Here is a 24,680-nt window from a genome sequence, read left to right as displayed (position 1 = left end):
TTCCGTGTTGAGCCTGGTACTCAGTATGGTAGAATTGATGACACACCTTGTATTTTAGATTTTTTATTTTGGAAACTTGGAGAAGCCGCGGGGGAGAAGCGGATCTCATTTCTGGGGAAATGGATAGGATGTGAAACACATAGGAGCTCATAGGAAACCGTTTTCTATCCTATCCATTTCCCCAGAAAAACCTTCCTTGCAGGGGTTTCTTTAAACATTTTGCTGATTGTGCACGGTAGGCCTATTCATTTTTTTTTTTTTTTTCGGGATTGGATGATGATAATACGTCATAGCTTTCTTTCTTTCTTTCCCGCTTTCTTTCTTTCTCCTTTCTTTCTTAAGTTAGGCGGGCAGCCTAACTTATTTCTTTCTTTGCATTTCTTTCTTTCTTTCTTTCTTCTTTCTTCTCACAATTTGCTTCTTCTGCCACATCCTTGATCGGATTTCGACCAAACTCAGTCACAAGCAGTATTGGGTGGATGGCTACAAAAGTTATAAAGTGTTTTAATGTCAGAGGTCATGCAGGGGTCACAGGGGTCAAAAAAGGTCATTTTAACCAAAAGTGCTCCGATTGAGCTGAAATTTAAATGCAATGATCCTTATGACAGTCTCAATATTTTAAAAATATTTTAAATTTCAAATAATGTCATTAAGGGGTCATAAAGGGGTCAAAGGTCAAGTTTTTCAAAATGCTCCAATTGAGCTGAAATTTATATGCAATGATCCTCACGATGTTCTGAACATTCTAAAAATATTTTAAGATTCATTTAAGGTCATTAGGGGGCAACAAAGGGGTCAAAGGTCAAGTTTTCAAAATGCTTCAATTGAGCTGAAATTTAAATGCAATGATCCTTTCATCCTTATCTTATCCAGCACAGTATTGCTGCTTCATCAGAATCGTCACAATCATCCGCCTAACTTACCTCGTGCCCTTGCAAAGGGCACAGTTGCTCTAGTTTCTTTTCGTTTTCTCTTAGTCTTTCTAGCTCTTTTTAATTTTATATAATTATTTTTACAACTAAATTTAAGGGAATCATCACCCAATCGTCGGTTGTCATTAAGCTGGCAACACTTCGATGTTGATAAGGAAAGGGAAATTTCCATCGGGAGCGTATGGTTGTCGTAAAATATTTCCACGTATTCTACCATTTGTAAGGAGAAATAGGCTACAATTATAATCTTTTATTGGTAAGAAAATAAATTCATCAGTTGTATAAATTCAAGTACATGACCAATATTGATTGTCAATTGGTGAAAACTGAGTTATAAGATAGCCTTTGCATCGGTGGCGTACACACACATGCACAATACCAGTTGTAGTAACTACAAATTTCGAACGTTTTGAGGACTTGTTCTCAAGTTGTAGAAGGTGCCATAGGGTGTCTTCAGTGTTAATTATTTTCATTATAAATATCGCAAAATATTAATATTGACAATAATTAACGACCTGTTTCACCTCTCAATATATTCATATATTGCTCACGAGCAACGATTTCTTCGTACCGACGGCTAAGCATGTATTAATGTAAGTATGTAATGTACTTCTACAGCCCGTCCAGCGCCAGTCGCGGCATCATCATCCAGAATCCTATTCAACCATATCAGCCAACAAAGACTGTTACAAAAACTCATTTATACCAAAGACAATACGTGATTGGAACTCTCTTCCACCTCACCTAATCAGTATCACAAAACCGGAACCCTTCAAAACAGCAGTAACAAAATATCTAAGGCAGCAACCAAGACTAAGCAAGAATTTCAAAAACCACAGCGCAGATCACACATCCTGGCCGTTTGTCTCCATCTTGGAGTGTTGGGCAGTACCAAACTCAAGACTCAAGACTATGTTAATGCAGCTGTCACTTGCAAGACGCACCTATTGACCCCCGGGAATGGTGCGTCATTGTCCCCATGTGCGTCGTACATTTGTGTACCATGACGCACCCTCAGTCATTAAAAGTGACTCACCATTTAACAGCATTGACGCACTTATGAATTGAAATTGTGACGCACCATTTCATGAAATGACTCACCCAATGACGCACATAAATTTCGTTCTTGTACACAGGAACGAATTGCTTTTTGAGCAACATTTTATATTTCTATCACCCCTGTCACCCCATCCTACAATGGAATAGGCCATCTTTCATTCATAAGCGATCTCAGAAATGATGTATGCAAAAGACCGTACCATTTACACAAAGGATGCACGGATGCATTCACTTCCGCATCACGGGCACCATTTTCTTCTCCGATCAATTCATCGAAAAATGTTTCCGTAACTCAAAATGAGAGTATACTTAATTCATCAATATAAATTACCAAAAAATAGTTAAGGTATCGCAGAATATAAAAACCAATGTTCATAAATATTTACACAAATATTTAAGTAAGATTTGGGTCTCAAAAATCATAACTTTGCAACCCATAGACGGAATTGTTTTAAACGAGCGTAGAAATCATCTATCGATCTATCAGGGTCTGCGATCTATCCAATATGCAGCAAGCTATAGAAAAAGCCATTTGAAATATGCATGTTAGTGAAAAGCTGCCTGCGATAGCTTTTACCGTGGGCCAACATGGACGCTCGGTGTAAACAAAACCATCGCGACACAGAAAATGCCTATAGTAGATCGGCCGTAGAATTATTATTTCAGCACATTATGAACGTATAAAATCAGAATATAGCTTCTCAAAAGGTAGTTTCAACGTGTCATGACAAATCTTTGCCGTATTAAGAGAAAAGATTTGTGAGAAATCATAATGGAACTTGGGAAAGTTTGGAGATATGTGTACCGTGTGACCGTGTAGCCATGTTATTTTTCTGACGCACCTTCCGACGCACTCATGGCACATTGACTGACCATGACGCATTTATATTGGTCAAATTGTGACGGACCTTTTGCTTCCATGGCGGTACTATCGTCATCAATATGGCGGTACATGACGCACCCATGACGCACCTTTCCCGGGGGTCAATAGGTGCGTCTTACAAATGACAGCTGCATAATGCACATTAAACACATACAAACACATACACAGCACCTGTTGGAACTCCCGGTCGGAGCCGGGAGTTTCAATTATTGGAACTGGCACAATACCAATGATACCAATTCATGCATTTTACACAAAATAGCTTTCCCATACATGCATAGACTTTACATGCATGCGTGCAAAATATGTGTCGCGTTTTTATTTAGGCCATAAGCATGATAAGTCGAGTTATGTCCAACTTTGAAATATATATTTGATATCATCTTAAGGATGCACACAGGATCACTGAAGTGTTACATAGCCAAAATTGAGTTTTCATCACTAATGTCATCTTCAAACCGTATTTTATCTTGTCATTAATAGATTTTAAAGAAATCTTAAAATTTGAACCATAAGAAAAGCTATTTTAAAGACCCTTTTTCATTAAAAATTACAAAATGCAAAAGCAAATAAATTATTGTTTTCCATAATAGATCGCGTTCTCGTAACGCTGCATCTGCGGCGATACAACTAGCAAAGACACGCACACATGATAAACTGGATCACTACCGTATTTTATCGTATTGATCTCTTCCAAGGTAGGTAAAGCTTGCACCATTGCATTGCCAAACTGCGGGCCGACAGACCACCACCGTCCCCGTCCCAGAATCAGTAGGCCTACTCGATAAATTTCGGCAAAAAAGTGCTGATATAGTGGTATAAATTATAGGTTTTTTTATATGAACATAATAGTGAATTTTTTGTTTGTTTTTGTTTTGTTTTTCAAGTTTCATTCTGAACTTGAAAAGATGAAATTTATCCGTAAGAAGTAGTTACCCGTAAGAAGCCCTGTAATGATGACGCAATCTGGTAGATACGATAGAAAACGTAGGCCCTAAATATTTTGCTAGTATAGGCTAGACTTAGCCCGTATAGTACATCATTTTTTAGGCTTATTATTTTATGTTTAAAAATTTGTTTTATTTCATTCATTCATTCATTCATTTATTTCATTGTTGTTATTTGATTTACCAAGTTGGTATAGTTGGACAAGAATATAGGCCTATTATTAGGGAGGTCAACAATTCACTCCAAAATGTGTGGAATGATCTGTCAGGTGTATAACTTGACCATCTTCATTGGCATTGTAAATTCAATATATATTGTTGAGGCAAGAGAAAAATTTATTATTAGTAAATTTGAACCTTTATCTATCATTCTGTGTAAAAACATTATACATGTTCATGGAAATAAAGTCTGAAATTATGGTTTGAAAAGTCCTTTTTCCTCTCATTCACAAAATTGCTCCTCATGGACCCGCCATGTAAATTTGCACTGTTGAAACCAAATATATACCAATCTTTGAATCAAGTTTACGGTGTGATCTTCATAACTTACATGAATAAGCAATACCATTTTGGAAAGAAGATGAACCCAAGATTCCTGTGAGAGAGGTCACTTTTGTGTTCAAGTCTCCATTTTGGAAAACTAGCGCCTCTATTGGTAAAATTCAATATTCAGTCTTTTGAGAGAAATCATAGCAAATCCTTGATATAATCAGAAAAGTGACTTGCATTTCTCAAATCTTTAAATAATCATCTACAACTTTGCTGTGAAAAACTTTTTCACAGCATGTTAGGATCACACAGTGAATTGCAATTTAGTGTTTTACGCATAACTAATTAGCTATTTTCCCCAATATCTATTCTACACTATATCTCATTTGCATATTTTGAATCTTATTCTTTTGGTTACCACTTGAATGGGTAGAGATTGTAGTTATTGTATGAAATAAGCCCAGAATTTATTTAGCCTTAGATGTTAAAAAACAGTACTTATTTTAGCCTGTGGATCATTTATGAATATATTTTATTTAATTAGGCATTTTCCCCATAGACACTGTACTTATGCATCTCATTTGCATATATTTAAAATCAAATTCAATTGGTAACCACCTGCATGGATGCAGCTTACATATTTAGTGTCTGTATAATACTTCAATGCAAATTATTTATTTTAAGAAGCTGTGGATCATTTTCGCATATTTAATGAGCTGGACTTTAACATTTTTCAGAAACAATTTGCTGGTCCATTGGGTAAAATTGAACGAAAGCCCACTTTGTCGCACTTAAAAAATAAAATTGACCAACCACATAGAACTTGTTTTAGTTTTTATTTGTAGTCAGGCACATGTAGAAGAGAAATATAAAAATACATTCATTTCCGGCCTTTTAATACAGTTTTATACATACTTAATTATGCTAATTAATCAATTTTCCCTAATTTAGCCTTACTTCGTTACAAATTTGGCAAAATTTCAAGCGCAAAAAAATTAATTTCTCTGGAACCGCTTCACCTACAGAGACGATCTTGGTGTCATTTTACTCCGGAAGCAGAGAGGCATTCATTTCTGCATAGAAACTGAACCTATTTAAAACTTGAAAATTCTCATTGACATCCCTACTATTATATTAGCTTATATTTTATGCAGTCCCAGCCTTGGTTCGGGAGCCTCTGCGGTCGTTCAGTCTCGTCTTCATTTTGAAGACCATAAAAAATAGGCAAGCAGTTACTACCGGTAGGCCTATATTAGATACCTAAGGCCCTGAATAATGTTTCAAAGTGTTATTAAAACACGGATTCGTTTTCAAACGTTCTCTACTCCTGATTGACCATTAACGCAATGTCAAAAACGTTGACTTTTCAATACATCATATCGACCATCTAGGCATAGGCCTACAACTCTATGTCAAAAATGTCGATATTTGAAATCGGCATAGCGAGCACGCGTTTATGAAAGCATTTTCATCAATGTTTTAATGCTAAATAATAATTTCAAACGAGAAATATAATCAAAACGCAAATTCGTGCTTTTTTCATAACCAATTTTAACTACATTTCCATTAGTAGGCCTATTAGGTCTACCATATACCATGATTGCGATAAAAGCTTTTGGTTTTACAACACTTTTTGCGAATGTTTTGGCCGAATGCCTTTTTATTTGCAATGTTTGTCTGACTTTCAACTTTCACGTTTATAATGTTTTCTGCATACGGTACTTTAAAAGGTAAACTGCTTTAAAGCATTTTTTGTAAATGTTTTCATGCAGTGTTTTAAAACACTCTTTATAGCATGCGTGATGCCTATACGGTAGGCCTACTGCATAAACCACAATCTAATTTAAAGCCATAAGTGTTCCGTTTTCTACTTTTGAAATTCGGTTTTGTTAGGCTATGTAAATTTCTGTGTTTTTCAGTTTTCTTGTGACCTCTCCGTGTTTTGCCCGTTTAACATATATATAGCCTAGGCCTACTTTTTGTCCGTTTTACAAGAAGTTTATTCAAGACATATTACAACTTTTACCCCACTTTTTACACGTAAACAACAACAGACACACTTTTGTTTAATTTTTGTTGTTGTATTTTATTCACTTTTTATGCGGTACAAAATATTTTACAACTTTATTGTGGCTTTAGGCCTATAATAGGCCTATGACCTTTGTACGTGTTTGATATTCCGTAAAAAGTTAAAAATAAAATATGATAACAATAAACAATTACAATAACAAAAACGGAATATTGAGTAATGCGACACATCAGAATCTTTTAAAATTTTACTTGGGATTCCTGTGGTGTATGCCTAGCTATAATGGGCGTTAAAATGCCTATCTTTGGCGCGGACGGGCCGCTGTGCATGTGCATGTGGTGCCTCTCAACTAAAAAGAAAAAGCAACGAGTAGTAACAACATCATGTCATCAGGACAATGAACATAAAAATGCAATATTTGTCAACACCAAAAAAAAAAAAAAAAAAATGAAAATCACCAAAAACGATAAATTAAAAAGATTGCATTTTTAAAGCAAAATTATGAAAATTAGTACAAAACAGAAATCGCAATTATCATGATTATGTCTCAATTTATTCTTCATTTCATAAAACTTCCTGATTATCTGCTAAAATAATTGCTTGTCAGTTATTCTATGCTATATTTTAATGTTCTGATGTCCGCAAATTTTAATACAGAGCATGATCTTTTTTTTTTATACGGAACAGGACAAAATTGTGCTTAAATAATCATGGTTTCGTTCGCGACAACACGACCATGCACTGTGCAACTTATTCGCGTAACCTGTCTGTCTGTCCATGCGCCCTGTCGCCTCCTATGACGCCGCGCTTTGCCGGAAGCTCTGCTGCACCATGGAAACAAGACTGCAGTAAATAAAATGGCTACACCATGTGGATAAACATCTGCCGAATTTGCACGGATAATTTTGTCATATTGTATATTTTACCTTCTAAATCACCAAAAAAATGCCAATCTGCTGCAGTAGGACGCCCCTTCTCATTTTCTAACTTGACCAAACGTCACAAGTCACCGGATTATATATTTATGGAATAATCTTCAAAAATGGACCTAAAATCCGCTGTATTTTTCTAAATCGCGATTTTTGGCAAGTTCACTTTTGACCACTTTTAACCATTTTTGGTCCGCCATATCGTCTAAATGAAGCATCACTGAGGTAAGTTTTTAAGTCAAACGTTTAGATATGGCCAAAATCTAGATAGTGTTTTTTCATTTTTTTAAATTAGGGCCTAGAACTTTTTTTATCACCCATGATTCAAAAATTTGAATACGGGTCACACGTTTTTACTGATTTTTTGCCTATATTTTAAAAACTAAGCAAAATTTCGAAAAAATAAAAAAACACTTTCTAGATTTATTTGTCTAAATTAATAAAATTCATGTTTTACAGCTTTTGCTTTTCAAATAATTTTTTTATGGCGGACCAAAAATTTTTGGTCAAAAAAGCCGTTTTTTTTTGGATTTTCTCGAAAATTGTACTTTTTGACCCAAAACTGACATTTTAAATGGATTTATGAGCTCATTTCCGTTCAAAAAATGTATACTTTTATATACTTTACAAAAATAGTTTTTGAGTTATGAGGTGAATAATAATGGATAATTAGTGATCCTGTGTGCCTCCTTAATCAGAACAAAATGCTGCATTACATCTGAAAATGGCACAACATTTTAGGTCTAGTTTTTGAGAAAATTAGCGTTAATTAATACATTAAAAAGGCCAGATCAGATTTTCCTGTGACTGTGGCGACTCGTGTTATCTAGCCAGGTAAAAATAATAGTTTCTCGATCATGAGCAGGGATTTTCATCCAAATCGGCCAAAAAATGAGTTAATTGAGAAAATATTCTAGGTATGACTTGTTGTACTAAGGCTGATCTACCGAAAAACATTAGCAACCTACTCGAATCTCGAATGCGTAACTATCATGTGCAAATTCGAATAAGAGTTTTAGATTATGAAGTTCCTGCAAACCTGAAAGTGTGCTGTAGAAAATAAGTTATGGCGCAAAGTCAACACCACCACTTAATAATTTTTTATTATTTCAGATAAGGGACACAGACACAGGTTAACAGATGGCTGATGATTTTGATGTGGAAGCTATGCTGGAAGCTCCATACAGGAGTACAGCGCCAACAAAGGTAAATTTTAGTTGCAAAACTTCTGCTAGTTAGTAACATTGTTAAAAATGTATGCATGTGTGGTTATGGTACCATAGATTTTTTTTTTCACCGTTGTGTGGAATTTATGAGAATATAATATTGATTTAAATTTGATGGCATTCCCATATTGTTTAATTTGATGATGGTGGGTACTATGCCTCAATCTATTTTTTTAAACCAAATTCATGCAGTGAGAAATTTTTACATCAAAAAATGAAATGTTAATTTTGTTATCAGGAAAATGATTTTTAAGGTCTTATGTCAAGTTTTGTTGTGAGAAACATTTGTGCTGTTCTGTGTTCTATACTGAAGTTCACCTCAAGTTCGGTAGTTACACTGTCACTGTGACGCATGTACATGTATGTAGTTCACTCGTCGCAGTATTGAGTTACGCACACAAGTTAACGCTTAGAGCGTACAAGGGCGGTTTATCAGCACGCTGGAGGTGCAGCCACAAAAAAGCATTGACTACCGAGCGCGATGAACCAAAGTATATTTACTGTTCTTAATAATAGTGATTTTTTTGTTGATTGCAAGTAATGAAGAGAAAAATGAAATTACAATGTTAATATTTAACTGCGATTCACCCCAAATATATAAAAATTTACGGATTATTTTGAACTAAATCATTTGTAGAATTATGATGTTGTATTTAAAAACCGAAACATGCATGCATTTCCCGGCACTCTATGAAGGTGAGTTTGATGTCAAAATGAGAGTTACTGATGTATTTAGCCCTGATGATCAGTAAGATTTCACCACTCCAATGAGCTTCCGTTCAGAATTCCCCCTGCATGATGTGATTCAACAAGAATTTGAGTGTTGGTCTGTGTGTTGTTTTATGTGCCAAGTATGTAGTCAGTTTATAAATAGTCACTTGATATTTTGTATTATTATGCTATCACTGATTTCTGACGCAAGTTGTCCTGGTTTCATTTCCATTGTAGAATCTATTGACAAACTGTTTCGCACGCCGAAAAAAGGCTCAAGCTTCAAGAGGTACATTTCTACATGTAGTCAATCAGTCAGTCAACACATAAGATGGGATCTAGTAAATAATCTGTTTCTCCATACTGCTGCAACTTGTTGTAGCAGGAACAACACAATGTGGAATGAATGGGTGTAATTTTGACGGTGGTTGTACCAATTGCCTCCGTCATGCTGGGGACCAAAAAATGGGTGTTATAATGGATACAAAGTGTTAACCAGTGCTGTACAGTGCATTTAAATTTTAGTTTGTGAACTCAGGTACCGTACCGTACCATCTTTTCTTTTCTTTTTCTCTTTTCTTTTCTTTCTTTTATTTTCCTTCCTTCATTTCTTTCTCTCTTTCTTTCTCTCTTTATGTCTTTTAAACTCTCTGTTTCTTTAAAATCTCTTTCTTTCAAACTCTTTCTCTTTTTGCAACTGGCTATCTGGTATACAATGTACTGTGAAATTTCGTTTCACGATTCATAACTTATGGATCAGAAGGGTTTTTTTTGCTAATGGGATGGTGTTAACTGTACAGCCCTGGTGTGGACCTGTGGCGATTTCAGAAGCCATGTGTTTGGTTGTGAAATTAACACCTTTAAAAACAACCCTTTTGAAAGAGATGACAACGTCACCCGTTTGATTGTTCTCTTTACATGTTTAAGCAATTTCGGTGGACATAATTATTAAGGGTTACAAACTTGTGCTTTATACATGTAAGGATAGTCTTGATCACATGTATGTAATTTCCATTACCGTACCAGTAATTTTGATGTAGTTTCATCCATTAATAAAATTAATAAAAAATTAATGCATGAAGTGCAAATAAGATTTATCTAAGATATTAGTACTGTATCAATTGTCATCTCTTCAAACAACTGTCGGAAGTAATTCTAAAAAAAATAATGACAGAAAAGTATAATTAAGAAAACTAGAAAAGTTCCATAGTCATCATTGATCTATCGGGCTTTCATAGGATTTGATTGCTATTAAGTTGTAATTGAAATAGGGTGAAAGGATAGTGTCGAATGGAAACCACAAAAGTGACCACAATATGCCATTGAGAAAATATTAAAAGTAAATGGTTGTATGTTGATGAGCTCCAGATAAGGAAAGGATTTAGTATTCTAGAGATATCTTGAATGTTAAGAGCTATAAGTGTAAGGTTAAGTTTGAAAGATTTTATGAGATGAAAGATTTTATTTTTGAAAGCTGTGATCAGTAATCATAAATTAACTGTAACCGTAGAATTTTAAGAAATCTCTTACTGTACAACTATTAGTTTAGGTATATTTAAAGTAGATTGCATCTACATTTTTTTTTTTAATTTTGTAAAAAACCTAGATAACTGAAAAAGTGTCTCCCATCCCATTTTGCCTCAGGAAATGAAATATGATCGGGGAATTTCTTCCTTGCAACGGCTGTGTAGACCTGGGAAGAGGAGTCGAGGAAGGTGCAGTGGAACATGATCCTCCTTCAACCACATCACTACTCACTCAGTCTGTCTGTCTGCATCTCTGATGATGTTGACATTATCAGTTTTTTGGTTTTAATCATTTTTTGAAGCTATGTTTTGTGCTGGCCCGTTCTGTGCGAATCATAAGAATTGAAGTGCAAAATGTATGTGCTACATCAGACCTCGATATTCAAATTTTCAAGGACAATCATTTCAAGACCAGTGAGCAAAGAGCACGAAAGCCACTACGTGTATGCAGAATGCTTTGAAATTGAGAGACACCAAGGCCACGTCTAAGCCGGGCAACATACATGTAGGCTGTGGCCTGTGAATTTTGAAGACATTTTTTGCATATATACTAACACAGGGACTGCCTTTTGAAAATTAGAAAAGAGTTGTAGAATGCTCTTCTGGTCTCTTCAAGGAGAGCTTTAGAAGAGCTGTTTGCACCTGTGGCCATTAAAGCATAAAGAATTTAATGAGTCATCTAGAAGAGCTATAAACCGCTCTTGCAAATGCAACTTAAGAAGAGCTGTAGAGGAGTGATTGCTCTCACTCCTCTCAAACGGCAGTCCCTGCTAACAGCATTCAAATACTTTGTGACGAGCACTTATGGTCACCACACTACATCAGCTTCATTTGCATGGATGCCTAATCTACTCTTTACATCCTTAATATGTGAAGAAAGATTAAAAATTCCAATGCTTACATCACCTTTTTGATTTCTCCCTCACTGTAGGTCAGGGTTTCAAATCTAGTTAGGGAAAATGCTTTGTTAATTTAAGGTAAGTGTAAGAAAAGAATGTGTGCAACTTTTTTTACGTTATTTTTTTCATCCCCAACACACACCCTGCTTTCACAGGGGAAACCAATGTGCGTCTCATGCGCGTATAGCAGCATGCTTTAATCCGAACAGTGGTTTCCAAACGAAAGCTTTTTTTTTAACTGGCATTTTTAAATTTCAAAGTAACACATAGTTTTGGTTTGTTCTTTTCTTTTCTCCTCCTTTAAATTTCTCCCTGCTTTTACCTTTCACCCAAATCCCAACAATCTGCTGTACGTACGTACATCTGTGGGCGTTTGTCACCATGATAATGCTGACTCTGTTTTGGATCATATAGGATGAGACATCTGGCTCGGGAGCAGTTGAAGACAAAGAAAATGGCAGCAAGAAAGGGTGAGTACTTAACAGTTTGTTAATTTTTGTGCCATTTTATTACTTTGTACATTTATTTTCACATTGAACTTGTGCCATTGGCTGTATTATATTGTTGTGATGAGTGAAAGACACAGATCACGAACATGCAAAGTATGAAACGGATTGAGAAAAAGAACATTTAAATGAACACAGAACATTCATTCTCTAGCAAAGAGAAAAGTGATGAAAAAAGAATGACAGTTCATGTAGTAATGTACGATAGATTTATCCTCTCGAGATGAATGCATTTGAGAAATAATAATGACAAAAAAGTGATCCGTGGTCAGAATCGGTGCAAACTATATTTATGTATAGTTCTGATAGGTGGTGTGTTTGTTTAAATTGTCACTCCATCTGGAGACTCACTTGATGGAACCAGGCTAAAGCAAAATGCTCAAGCCAGGCTAAAAAACCTACATAAACTTGCTGGCCTATATAGAAAGAAGAAATGAAAACTAATTGATCTATCAAACGAACAAGGAAAAGAAGGCCATGCCCCAATAAATCATGTGAACAGTTTTACTTATTGGGTAAAGAGAAGAAGGGCTTAATCCTGTCTCAACTGCCACAAAGGCTTTCATATATTTGAATCGAGATCAGATTTTTGCTTGAACAAGTATGTGTTGAATGTTACGTTATTGGCACCAACGTTTATGCTCTTGAGATGCTGTGTCCTTCACAAGATCACTCATTCAATCAAGAAGAGAAAATAAAAGTCCCACAAATTTTTGTGTTGTGAGTGCCAAGTCCCACAAGTACAGTACAATTGTTGTACGTGAGTACATGATATTTCAACCATCTACTACTTCATATGTATGTAACCAGGTAGACTCAATCCCACCCAGGGTGAATGTACGTGATTGGATTCTGTGCAATAGAATGTTGCTCTCTAGCTGCACTAGCCCACACACTCGTTATATCATCAATACCGTCCAGGCTGTGTTGCATTCCAAGAAGGTGGGTAAGAGAAACTAATAGGGTCGATCTACTCTGCACTGCCAAATTCACACATTTGTTGTCTATCTGTGCTAGCAGCCTGTGCTATATATCTATTATCTTTCTTCATGTACCCAAAACATACTTTCGCCCCAGAAACAAATTTCTCTTTACAACATTTACATTTTATTTGCCAGTGCTGGATTTATTTTATGTGTGTCAAAATTTCAAATATACCATTCAACGCATGATTGGAAGTAGTTGGAAGTGGTTGCAGAAGATCTTTGGACATTTGACACAAGTGCTCTTATACAGTTAAAAAGTACAGTATTAAAAAGCAGAGTATACACAGATAGTGTCATGTACTAAAGATGGGTGCTTAGTTGTGATCAGATGTCTGGAGAATTCAAGATACCACAGTTTTGTAGTTTCCCTGCTGTTTTGTACACAATATTTTGAACTACTATATATTTTTAATTAAAGAAAAAATGAAAACTATTTTTCTTGTTGCTAGACTGGTTAAATTATAATGATCAACTGCATGTTATACTGTTGAAGATCAGCTCGAATCCCTTTCACTAACTCTAGTTCAAAAAGAAATATATGTACTGGAATCAATTAATTTGTTGAAAAGTTGACCAAAATGAACTTTTTATGTGGAAAAAAAAGTAAAATAATTAAAATCCCCCAAAGAAAAGACTCCTTTCTTCATTTCCTGAACTTATATGTTGACCCTCCTGGCCTCATGTCTGTAACTGCAGATAAAAAGTGACTTGATAAAAAGGAGCAGTGAGCAACAGCCGAGCAGCAGTGTAAGCCGTTCTGGGACAGATTGGTGGAACTTGGCGATTCACGTAACTTGCAGAGATCCAGCGGTACTACTCCAATCAGCAATTCGGGATTTCATCACTCTAGCTCTTTTAACTCACCCATCTTTAAAATATTTTTTGAGTTGGGATTGTTGGTGTTAGGGTTTTAATATATAAGGGATATGTTACGGGTAACTGTGGCACTTAAACTTGATACCCGCACTCAGGAGATGAATCCGGGGAGTTTGCTTTCCACAGTAGCAAAGTTTTGACAAGCTTGCTATCATGAAAGTAGTCAGTGAGAAGGAACACCAACAGACACAACCCTCATTTTATTCAATCACTTTGCTGCCATTTTGCTAATCCCCATTCGTCAATCAGTAATTCATCAATCACGTGCCCTGGGCCACCCTTAGGGGCATGGCTCGAAAAAGTGGGGAATTGGGGAAGCTCATTCCCAGGAAATGTTGGTGTTTGGAGGGAAATTCTGGTATTTGGAGGGAAATAGTGTCTTTTTTTGTATATAAAAACATGCTATAAATTGTGGGAAATTTAGCTTGCTTCCCGGGAAATTAACATTTTTTCGAGCCCTGCAAGTTAGGGGGCGCCGAATGGACCAATTTAGCATTGATTCTGTGCCCCTCCAAGCAATGAAAGTCAAATTTTTGTGTGCTTTGTGCACATTTCAGCACAAAACCATTTGAAATATCAATTTAAGATCGATGATCAACTTCATTATAACCATGCTTTACCTTAATTGTTTCAAGAAATGGGGCATCATTATGTATCTTTAGCCCTGGGCGCCACAAGCCCTAGCTTCCATTGCTTCCAAGAAAACATTGTGGAGTAAAGAATTTACCAAAAAAAAAATTACATGAAGTGGGAAAAGTGGCATCAGCATTTGTTCAAACCAATATACCTCTTGGTTGGTTGATAAATTGTTAGGAGCCAAGTTTGATAATTGTCCCCAATGATCGGTGTCATACATGTACAAAGCGATTAGTGATGATTGTGGATAAGTTGCTCTGGTATTTTGTTGAAGAATGGAAATGTATATATATGAGAGTCAAGTGATGTTGATGGTGTTCCTTCAGCTCCTTTCATGGTGCTATTATGTACACTGGAATTGCTCTATTCAAACAACATTAAGGGCATTCATATTTGTGATGTAATCAAGCTTAAAGGGGTATTTCGTGATTTTGGCATCCTCTTTTTAAGGTGTTGTTGAATAGATATCCACAAAACAAGGTTCTTTCCAAAATTTCAGTTGATTCGGACATCAATTTTTTGCGAATTACACATCAATGCATTACTGTGTCCCATAGGCTACAGTGTTGTGATTTCTGCTTATTGACTGCCTAAAAATACAAATTGAATGCTATATCTTTGTACAAATGACTGAATGAACAAGAAAGCTTAGGCACACAATCATGATGGCATGGTACAAATCTCAAATTTTTTTTATGGGGATGAGGCTGTGGATCACGAGGTTCCCCTTAAATGAGTTGTTTGCCCTGGTGTAACGATTTTCACAATTTCTAAAATTTCAAATCAAGATTTGACCCCAGGCTTTTGAAATATGAAGAAACCTGGTGCAAGCTCAAATATTTCAATACATCATCCATAACTCCCAATTTAGTAATAATAACAATAATATAATAATAGTATTATTTGTAATAGACCACATTTATATAACACCTTATCAGAAATGGGCAAAGTGCTTAACAGCAAAACTAAAGGGAATGATTAAAACAATTTTGTATATTTTGACTTAAAAATACCTTTAAAAAAACGGTTGTAATATCAGCCAATATATCACTCATAACTCAAAATTTCAATTCCAATACAGTCGAAAGTAATCAAGCCGAATTAAGGGGGAACATGTTTTGAGGCATGCGTTGACAAGTTTCTTGACCCAGCAAGAAGTGTATTTCTGTAAAGAATTGGGTATTTTCTCATTTATACAGTAGGCATAGTGAAAAATTAAAAGCATTTATGCTATGTCATGCCTTGCTCGAGCAGTGGCAGTATAAAGGAATGTGTCAACAAATCCTTGGTATGGCATTCTTTCCGTCATTGAGCATGCATAAATCGAGATGACAAAAATCAGAATAAAAACTAGGGAATGTCCATTTTGAATAGATATTGTTAAGTAAAAATGGAGTAAATTGTCATGTTACAAAATTGGATGTTTTGTTAATTGTTTGTATTCCTTTGATGTTTGATTTTTCAGAGAGAAAAATGGACGGGCAGTCGCAGTAGGAGCGGAGCCCAGCAAGGCGGAGGAGAAGCTTGGTCGCGAACGCAAGAGAAGGAGTCGCAGCAGGGAGAAGCGTAGCAGAAGCAGGGACAGAGACCGAGGTCGCGCCAGGAGAAGCCGGAGTCGTGAGAGGCGCAGGAGTCCAGCAGAACGTCGTGGCGAAGCAGGAGCCGGGATAGAGGCGCGAGGAGCAGATCTCGTGATAAGCAGCGGGATGATAGACACCGTCGTAGGAGTAGATCACGCGATAGGCACAGGAGAAGCAGATCAAAAGACAGAGAAAGGAGAGGGAGTAAAAGCCCAAAGTAAGTAACATTGATGTGTCATTGAATACCTGATTCACTTTCGGTTCTTTTTTCAGTAGCAGGAAAGAATCACATGAGGATCTAAACTTGCAAGTTAAATTGATTTTTCTTTGAAAGCTAGTACAGGCTTCAGAAGTCATGTAAAATTACATATATTATATCATGCTATAATAGTAGAGGGCACAATGGTACAGGCTCTGACGGTGACATTGTGTTGTGCCACTATTTAGACAAGGCCCTTAACCTCACTCAGGTGTATAAATGCTGGGACTGCCTGGGGGGGTGGAGAGAGAGCAATCACTCTGTACTGCTCTCCTTCAATCTGATATAGGTGGGTGATTTTTAGCTCTCCTTAGTTGACCATTCTTTTCTTTCATTCTATTGTAACTTTTCTAAACAGCTCTTCTTGAAGGCTCCCAGAAGAGCTATTTAATGCTCTCCTGTAACTTCCAAGTGACAGTCCCTGTAAATGGGTACAGGCATACATTTATAATACTGGGAAGGTAGACAGACTCAGTGTGAGAGGAGTGGCAAACCTCACCCAGGGAGTTGGACCAAAATTGCAATGATAATAAGAGGTGGGCACTTCGCCCTGTGAACATTGCTCCGGCATAACTGTACCTATGCTGAAACAAGTGGAGCTCAGAAGTGACAGTCAGTCAATCATGTTGATTGGCAGATCAACAGTCATGGTCATCGAGCGCAGTGGTCATCGAGTGCATAGAAGGGGATGATCATAATCACAAACTTGGAAGAATCAGGACATTTCTTTTACCTTTATTATTGAGTTTAATGTTAATATTACTTAACTCTTTATGTTATTCTCCTGTAGGAAAGATGATGATGTGGAGCCAACTCCTGAAACCAGAGATTCCAGAACTGTGTTTGTGATGCAGCTTTCACAAAGGGTCAGAGCTAAAGATTTGGAAAACTTCTTCTCCTCTGTTGGAAAAGTAAGACTTATGGTAGCATCCTCACTGCATACTATATAGGCCGATTGTGAATACTCTCAATCATCTGGGAATCATAAAATGAGAGAATCATTTCAATCTAGTCAACCAGATTATTCCAACATACCTTGGAGCAACCAACCAATATAGTCCGATATTTTTAAATTAAAAACAAATAAGACCGTCCTCCAAAGAAATTGTTGTTGCATGCGCATAACTAAATTTAGGATTTACGGTATCAATGTAAAACCACCTTGGATCACCTGAAATGTGAAAAAAAGTTGTGATTATTCATTCACAACCTCATTAATATACGCAACAAGTGCGATCCAATCACAGATAATAACTTTTAAATACGCGGACGCAAATGCAGGTCATTGAAAAAGTATAATGACCACTTCTCGTGACGTAGCTAAAAGTACGCTCTACAATGACCGTGTTACGTGACGTGTTACGCGTTCGAACAATTTACGCGGACACTGGCCGCCGTATTTGGACATTGCGTGCTAGTGTGATTGGTCGCTAGCGGTATTTGCTTAATGGGCTATTCGATTTTTTACAGGGAAAACGACAGATAAAGTTAAAATTGTGTTCCGTTTTCAAATTAAAAGAAGAAAATGTGACGTAAATTTAATTTAAAAAAGGAATATCCCTCGGGCGCAGCCCCGAGGGATATTCCTCGGGTTCCAAATCACAATGTTTAGATATTTCCCAATACCCTCAAAAGAACTGATGCGCAGTCATTAACCTCTAATTATTCTTAATCCAACAGGTACGTGATGTCAAAATAATCTCAGATCGCAACTCAAGAAGATCAAAGGGTGTTGGATATGTTGAATTCCAGGTGGATACATCCGTCCCATTGGTGAGTATATATAGCAACATCCCTATCGGTTTATTGGTCTCATTAGATAAACACTACTAGCAAGTAATCGCCCAGAAGAACAAATCAAGTGAACGTTGCCTATAATCGTATAGATCACATATGATGCATATGGTGTATATAACTTGGTGAGGGGGTGATGTGATGTTCTGAACAATGATTTTGTATTGTGTATGTAGTGCATACATTGCGTATACATTACAGGTCAAAATTGAGACAAATAAGATGAAGTAAGAGTTACCATGCAGAGTTGTGGACAATGTAACAAATCCACTAACAAGATAATAGCATCGTTGGGCAGGAAAAACCTCCAATGTGTCATTGGCCCCTGAACATGTTAAGAGCAAAACCCCTTATGTAATACGTAACTGGTTGGCAGTTTTGTTTTAAACATGTTCAGGGGCCAAAAACACATAGGTTTTTCCTGCCCAACGACGATAGTTGTGTGTCATTGAAGTAGGAGTTTGGAAATAGCTTGAATACGGCACAGATCTATATGGGCGCAAGAGCAAGGTGCATCACGCTCCAAAGCCGAACTCATTGTTAGTGACTTTGTGAACCTTCATTCATTCCATTCTGTTGTTCTCCCATTCTAGGCGTTGGGTCTCAACAATCAGAAGTTGATGGGCGTGCCAATCATCGTCCAACCATCTCAGGCAGAGAAGAATCGAGCAGCACAGACCAACCAGACACTGCAAAAGGCAGCACAGGACCCATGCGGCTCTATGTGGGGTCACTGCACTATAATATTACAGAGGAGATGCTGAGGGGAATATTTGAACCATTTGGAAAGGTATGTACTTTGTTGATTTAACCCTATTATCCAAAATTTGGCCGGTTGGCATGACATCACTCGCGACAGATCACTTAATCTCATTAGTTGTTTTAGCCGGGATTTGGCTGTTCCATCTCACGCCCTCTTGACACATAGGGGGCGCTTTCTGTTGCACTCAATGGGGAAAATTAGTATACATGCCATAAAATAAGTACCTCTTGATAAAACAATTCTAACAGTTTATCAGGTAAATCCACTTCCAATAATTACCAAAGAAAAGGCAAATTGTTATTTTCTGTGCTGAGATAATTGACTGCAGTTACAGTTAGTACTTGCATTGGTAAAGTGTGCTGAGGCTTGTGGATCAACGTCTAGGTGTTGTGCCTGTGCGTAGCGCACTATTATAAATCAATGCACTTTTTTTTTAACAGTGGAGAGGATAGACCCATAGATATGTACTGATGCAGTGATGCTACACCTTGGCAAATACTGTTTATTTAGACAATCCAGGAAGGAGTTAGCACACCCCATCACCCCTTGCCTTCACCCACAAAAGATGACTCTTACTGACTCGTCACATATTTTGTGATCAGGATACTTGCAGATGTACATTCAGAAGAAGCTGATGTTATTTTCTGTCATGATGGCCTTCAGTAAATGTTGATGTGTGTTTTTTTATACTTCTTTTTTACAGATTGATAACATTCAGCTGATGATGGACAGTGAAACACAAAGATCCAAAGGATATGGCTTTATTACAGTAAGTAAGACAGTAAAATAATTGAAGGGACATAGTAGATGTTATTTATTTATTTTATTTTAATCTAATTTAAAAAGAATTAGCACAATATTGTTTGGCAGCTTTGATCCCATTTTTGACAAGTATTTTAAACAAATTTTGACTCATGAGTGGGGCTACCCCTTGTACCCCCCCCCCTTCCGAATGGCAATAGAGTTGTACGCAGAATCTTTATCAACGGCAAAGTTTCTATTTATTGTTTTTTTGTTCCTTACTCTAGCCTATACCTCAATTTCATAACTGCCGACTTGGGTCTGATTGGATCAGATCGTGTCACTTATAATGTCAACTTAATAGCCTTGGTATAAAATTTGTGTATTTTGCTGTAAAGCAGTTTAAATACAAAATGTAATCAAAAACTTTAACTTTCACCAGTGCTGCCCTGCCTATTTCGTACTGAAGTCACTCGAGAATACTGACTTCCAATTTGAGAATACAAGCTTGTACCAGCGGAGTACTATGTATCAGTGTGTTTTTGTGGTACTGAGAGGCCTCTAGTGGCTACCCCATGGGTTAAGCACAAATTAGTAATTGGGTTCTGAGGGGAAAAAAGAAGTTAATTTCTACCCACCTGTTTCTCCCCTTCAGTTCCACGACTCGGAGGATGCCAAGAGAGCTCTGGATCAACTCAACGGATTTGAGTTGGCAGGTCGACCGATGAAAGTCAACCATGTGACGGAGAGAAACGAGAATGCCCAGGCGGCATCACTTATGGATAATGATGAGCTGGAGAGGACAGGGATAGAGCTTTCTGCTACAGACAGGATACAACTCATGGTCAAACTTGCGGAGGGTAAGATACTTTGTTGATGTTACCTGTGGATTACAGAATGGTCCCTTCACACTTGCCGTCCCAATGCATGCCCTGTGCATCTTGTTAGGTTCCCGTATTTGGTTATTCCAGTTGAAATCCATACACCTTCTATGAAAGACATGAACTTAATCTCCCACACAGAGTGTGAATTTCAAATGGGGTCACCCATGTAAGTAACCCTGTTTGATATTCAGACTCCCTGTGTGTAAGATTAAAGATTTCAACTGAAATGGCCAATTTCATTAGATAATGGTATTCAATTAGCCAATCAGAACTTCACTCTCATATAAAGGGTGCAGTAAGTTGCAATGATTTGCACTAGGAGTCTGTTATGTTCAGGCATTCCTCAGATGATACAAATGACTATGGTGATATAAAACCCTGTTAATCAACAACTTTCTCATGTGCACACTGAACAGCGGAGCAAAGGCAACACAATTTATAGAAATTTGCATCAATATTCGTATTTCCCAAAAAAACATTGAATTTGTTGGTGGGAAAATCAAAAATGAAGAGTCCATCACATGGTTGTTTTGTATTTTGTGGTGAGCCAAACACCATGTACAATTCACAACAGGTTTGTCCCAGCAACAATCTAAATACCATCCACAATCTCCTGCTGTACACTGACTTGAAACTTATAGTAGGGTGGTAAAGCGAGATGAGTACCAGTGCTGTTTGCTGTTGTCTGTATGACACAGAACATTGAGTATCATATGTGATTGTACAATAACAATTTGCCTTTTTTTCTATCCTCCAGGTAAAGATTTCCGTATCCCGTCAGGAGCCATGGAAGCCATCAACCCATTAGGCCAAGTCCCTGGTGCTCCCGCCATGCCTCAAGTGCAACAAGGACTAGCAGCAGGTATCCCGCTTAACCCTGTTGACCTACAAGCATCAATAGCAGCTGCACAGCACCAGGCTGCGGCGTTGGCTGCTCATCAGGTGACGACAGCAATAGCAGCAACGATCCCATCTGCAAATACGCCTTGCTTCATGCTGTCAAATATGTTTGACCCCGCAACGTAAGTGCATGAATTATCGTAGAAACTATTTTGAATCGCATGTGTTTCCCTTTAAACATATTTTAATCAAAACATCTTGTTTACAGATATAGGGCGGGCAAATTCGGCTCAAATTAAGCATTACAATAATATATTGCATATCATTGTTGCTTGTTAAAAAGCCTCAAAGGGACACAGAAATCTATTGAAATTTTCAGTGGACCCAATCTCAAGTCAAGCTTTACCTACTGTCAAGCCCAGTTAATGGTCACATGTAACATGATCATGTCAAGCTGCAAGAATGCAAGACTCACATGGCCAAAAACTATGAAAGCACTGTGACGATGATTTGTCAATTAATTCCAAAAGTTCATGAGTTGATTTATGTTGGTTTAACTCTATTTTTTGTTCCTTTTACAGCGAAAGCAACCCAAGTTGGGATGTAGAGATACGGGAAGATGTAATAGAGGAATGCAATAAACATGGCGGAGTGCTACACATCCACGTTGATAAAACGTCTCCACAAGGCAATGTCTATGTCAAATGTCCTACACCACAAATAGCCTCAGCTGCAGTCTCTAGTTTACATGGCCGATGGTTTGCTGGTAAGTAGACAGCCAGCCTCATGATCTGTGACTCAACTCAAGAATATGAGATTCTTGTGTAATGAAAAGTGGACAAGATTTGAGATACAATCAAAGGTGGATTCAAGGGGGTCTTGGCCCCCAAACATTTGCACAATATTGTTTGACAGCTTTGATCCCATTTTTGACAAGTGTTTTTGATAAGTTTTGGCTCAGAGTGGGGCTACCCCCACCGGAATGGCAATAAAGTTGTAATTAGCGTATCGTTTTGGTTAAGACTTAAGATATGTCGTAAATCTTTGTGAAATCCACCACCTGTTCAGGGATTTTTCTCAGCAAAGCCAAGTACAAAATAGTGTAAAAATTACAAGCAAAAGCTTCATGAATGATAGCAGCAGTGTATGCAGGCATGCATTTTACTAACTGCAGAATGTGTAATTAGCCCATTTACCCATCCAAAATGCCAAACCCATTGTAATTGTTACATACGAATCTTTGGGAAGAGATATGATGGATGGATTTAGGACTTTCAAATAGTGTACCTCTGATCAAACAAGCAATATCAAAAAAAAAAGTTTGCAAGATGTAAAATGATTTCAAAGTGATTAAATTACCACACCATTGATTCTTATTTGTTGTTCTTTTCTCTTTATCTTCAGGTAAAATGATCACGGCTGCATACGTACCTGTAGCAAACTACCATGCCATATTCCCTCAATCAGCAACGACCACAGCACTACTACAATCAGCAACAGGTCGGTGAGACCGACTGGCAACTCCGGCTGCTGCGGGACTATGCTAACACGGCCAAAGAGAACAGTAGATAAGCCTGGTTATAATAAGCATCATATGCTTTGTCAGGCTAATTAGTGTACATATGAAAATGACTATTGTGTCCATAGATGCCATACAGAGTATGAAAAGAACTTGCTATTTATCAAGATGGGGGTCATTGGTGCATATTTTGTGACTCGACCAGCTTTCAAGCAAGATGTTTTTGATACAAGGATGTGGAAGTGCATGGATTTAGCCATTCTGCACCGTGGGTGAAGTGGCGTACATTGTGGGGAATCGGTCTTAACTATGATTTCTGATATGCCTCTGTGAATAAATTTATGCACAAATCAATGTTATACTTTGTTCAACTGGTAATATGTGAGACTGGTGCCATTTGGACCGTTGCTAAGCATGATTTTTGACTAGCATGTATTTTGATGAATTATGCGAGCCTGGGACTTCATTGACCCTCACATTAACAGAAAAATTTTACCTATTACCATTTGAATAGAGTAGATGAGAATTTTCACTGAGCACATGCAGGATGTTGGCCTATCTTTCACATGTATGAATAGATGCTGAATTTTAATATGATTTGTATAGATTGTCTAATTTTTAAATTCTTCAAAAATCTTTTTTGATGTCTTGTGTGTACTATTTGTGTACGGTGACGGAACAAAGGTTTGATGTAATCAGGCCAACGAGTTACTAGATTCATTTTGATTGCTGGGTAAGTCCATATGATATCAAGGAGGTCCCCCACCTGACCCCCTCAGATTTGCTTTATATTTTAGTCATATGTTGTACCTGTAAAAATATTAAAAACCTACAAATTTGAGGTCTGTAGCTCTTACGGATTTTCTGTGGCAGCCATTTAAAGTTGAAGTATGGGGGTCTAAATTTGGACTCAAAAGTTGCCCTTTAAATAAATGTCATCTTTGGGAGTCTGTGACTTCTTTACAAAAGAGAGAGAGGTCTGAAACCTTGTATACACACTAACTGCATGCCCAATTTGTCAAAAAGTAAAAAAAAAAAAAAAATCTGTAATTGCTTGCGTTGTGTCACGGGGTCATTAAATATGCAAGAAAAATGTAATGTTTTGTAAACTGGCAAGTTTAGCCCTCTAAATTCACATTTTTGTCAGATTAATTATTTTTTGTTGTCAATGATGCTAAATATAGGATAAATACAATACATATCCAAACAATTGAGGTCACAACTCATTTACATTTCGAACAGCGCCCTCACGAAGATGAAATTTATTGCAAATTCAACATTTTCAGGGGGGTCCAAAGTCGATGTGGTCCACCTTCAAAATTTATAAAACATTTTTTTTATATGACTACTAGTCTTATATTACAACTTTGCAAAGTCTCAGTAATTGTCTAGGTTGACTTCATATAAAACGACAAGCCCAAAGTTGACCATTTTCTTATGATTGCATGTACTGCAAAGGTGCGAATTTGGAAGGCTTAAAGTCAAATTGGCCCCAATATTGAAAATAAAATGGAAATTAAAGTAAATAGGGCCAATAACTACGCATCTAGTCATTTATTTTCAATATTGTGGCCATTTTGACTTTTAAACCTTCCGAATTCGGCACATGTGAATTTAGGGGGCTAAAACTTGCCAGTATACAAAACATTAATGTTTTAGCCCCCTA

At 37.1% G+C, this 24,680-nt stretch overlaps 1 protein-coding gene across 1 annotated transcript; it reads left to right on the top strand.

Annotated features, from left to right (window-relative positions):
• The first annotated feature begins 1,057 nt into the window (after nucleotides 1-1,057).
• On the top strand, nucleotides 1,058-23,762 carry LOC140136303 (RNA-binding protein 39-like). Its single transcript, XM_072158028.1, is given in 14 exon segments — nucleotides 1,058-1,188; nucleotides 8,382-8,474; nucleotides 12,045-12,100; nucleotides 16,100-16,281; nucleotides 16,284-16,431; nucleotides 17,264-17,384; nucleotides 18,154-18,246; nucleotides 18,861-18,957; nucleotides 18,960-19,057; nucleotides 19,734-19,799; nucleotides 20,427-20,631; nucleotides 21,413-21,677; nucleotides 22,077-22,261; nucleotides 22,900-23,762. Coding segments are annotated over 13 exon segments (1,686 nt in total). The 5' UTR covers nucleotides 1,058-1,188; nucleotides 8,382-8,408; the 3' UTR covers nucleotides 23,004-23,762.
• The last annotated feature ends 918 nt before the right edge of the window (nucleotides 23,763-24,680 follow it).

The sequence above is a fragment of the Amphiura filiformis genome, chromosome 16, assembly GCF_039555335.1.
Source record: "Amphiura filiformis chromosome 16, Afil_fr2py, whole genome shotgun sequence".
Classification (NCBI taxonomy): domain Eukaryota; kingdom Metazoa; phylum Echinodermata; class Ophiuroidea; order Amphilepidida; family Amphiuridae; genus Amphiura; species Amphiura filiformis.
The sequence above is the reverse complement of the archived record's forward strand: the minus strand, read 5'-3'. Positions and strand labels throughout refer to the sequence as shown.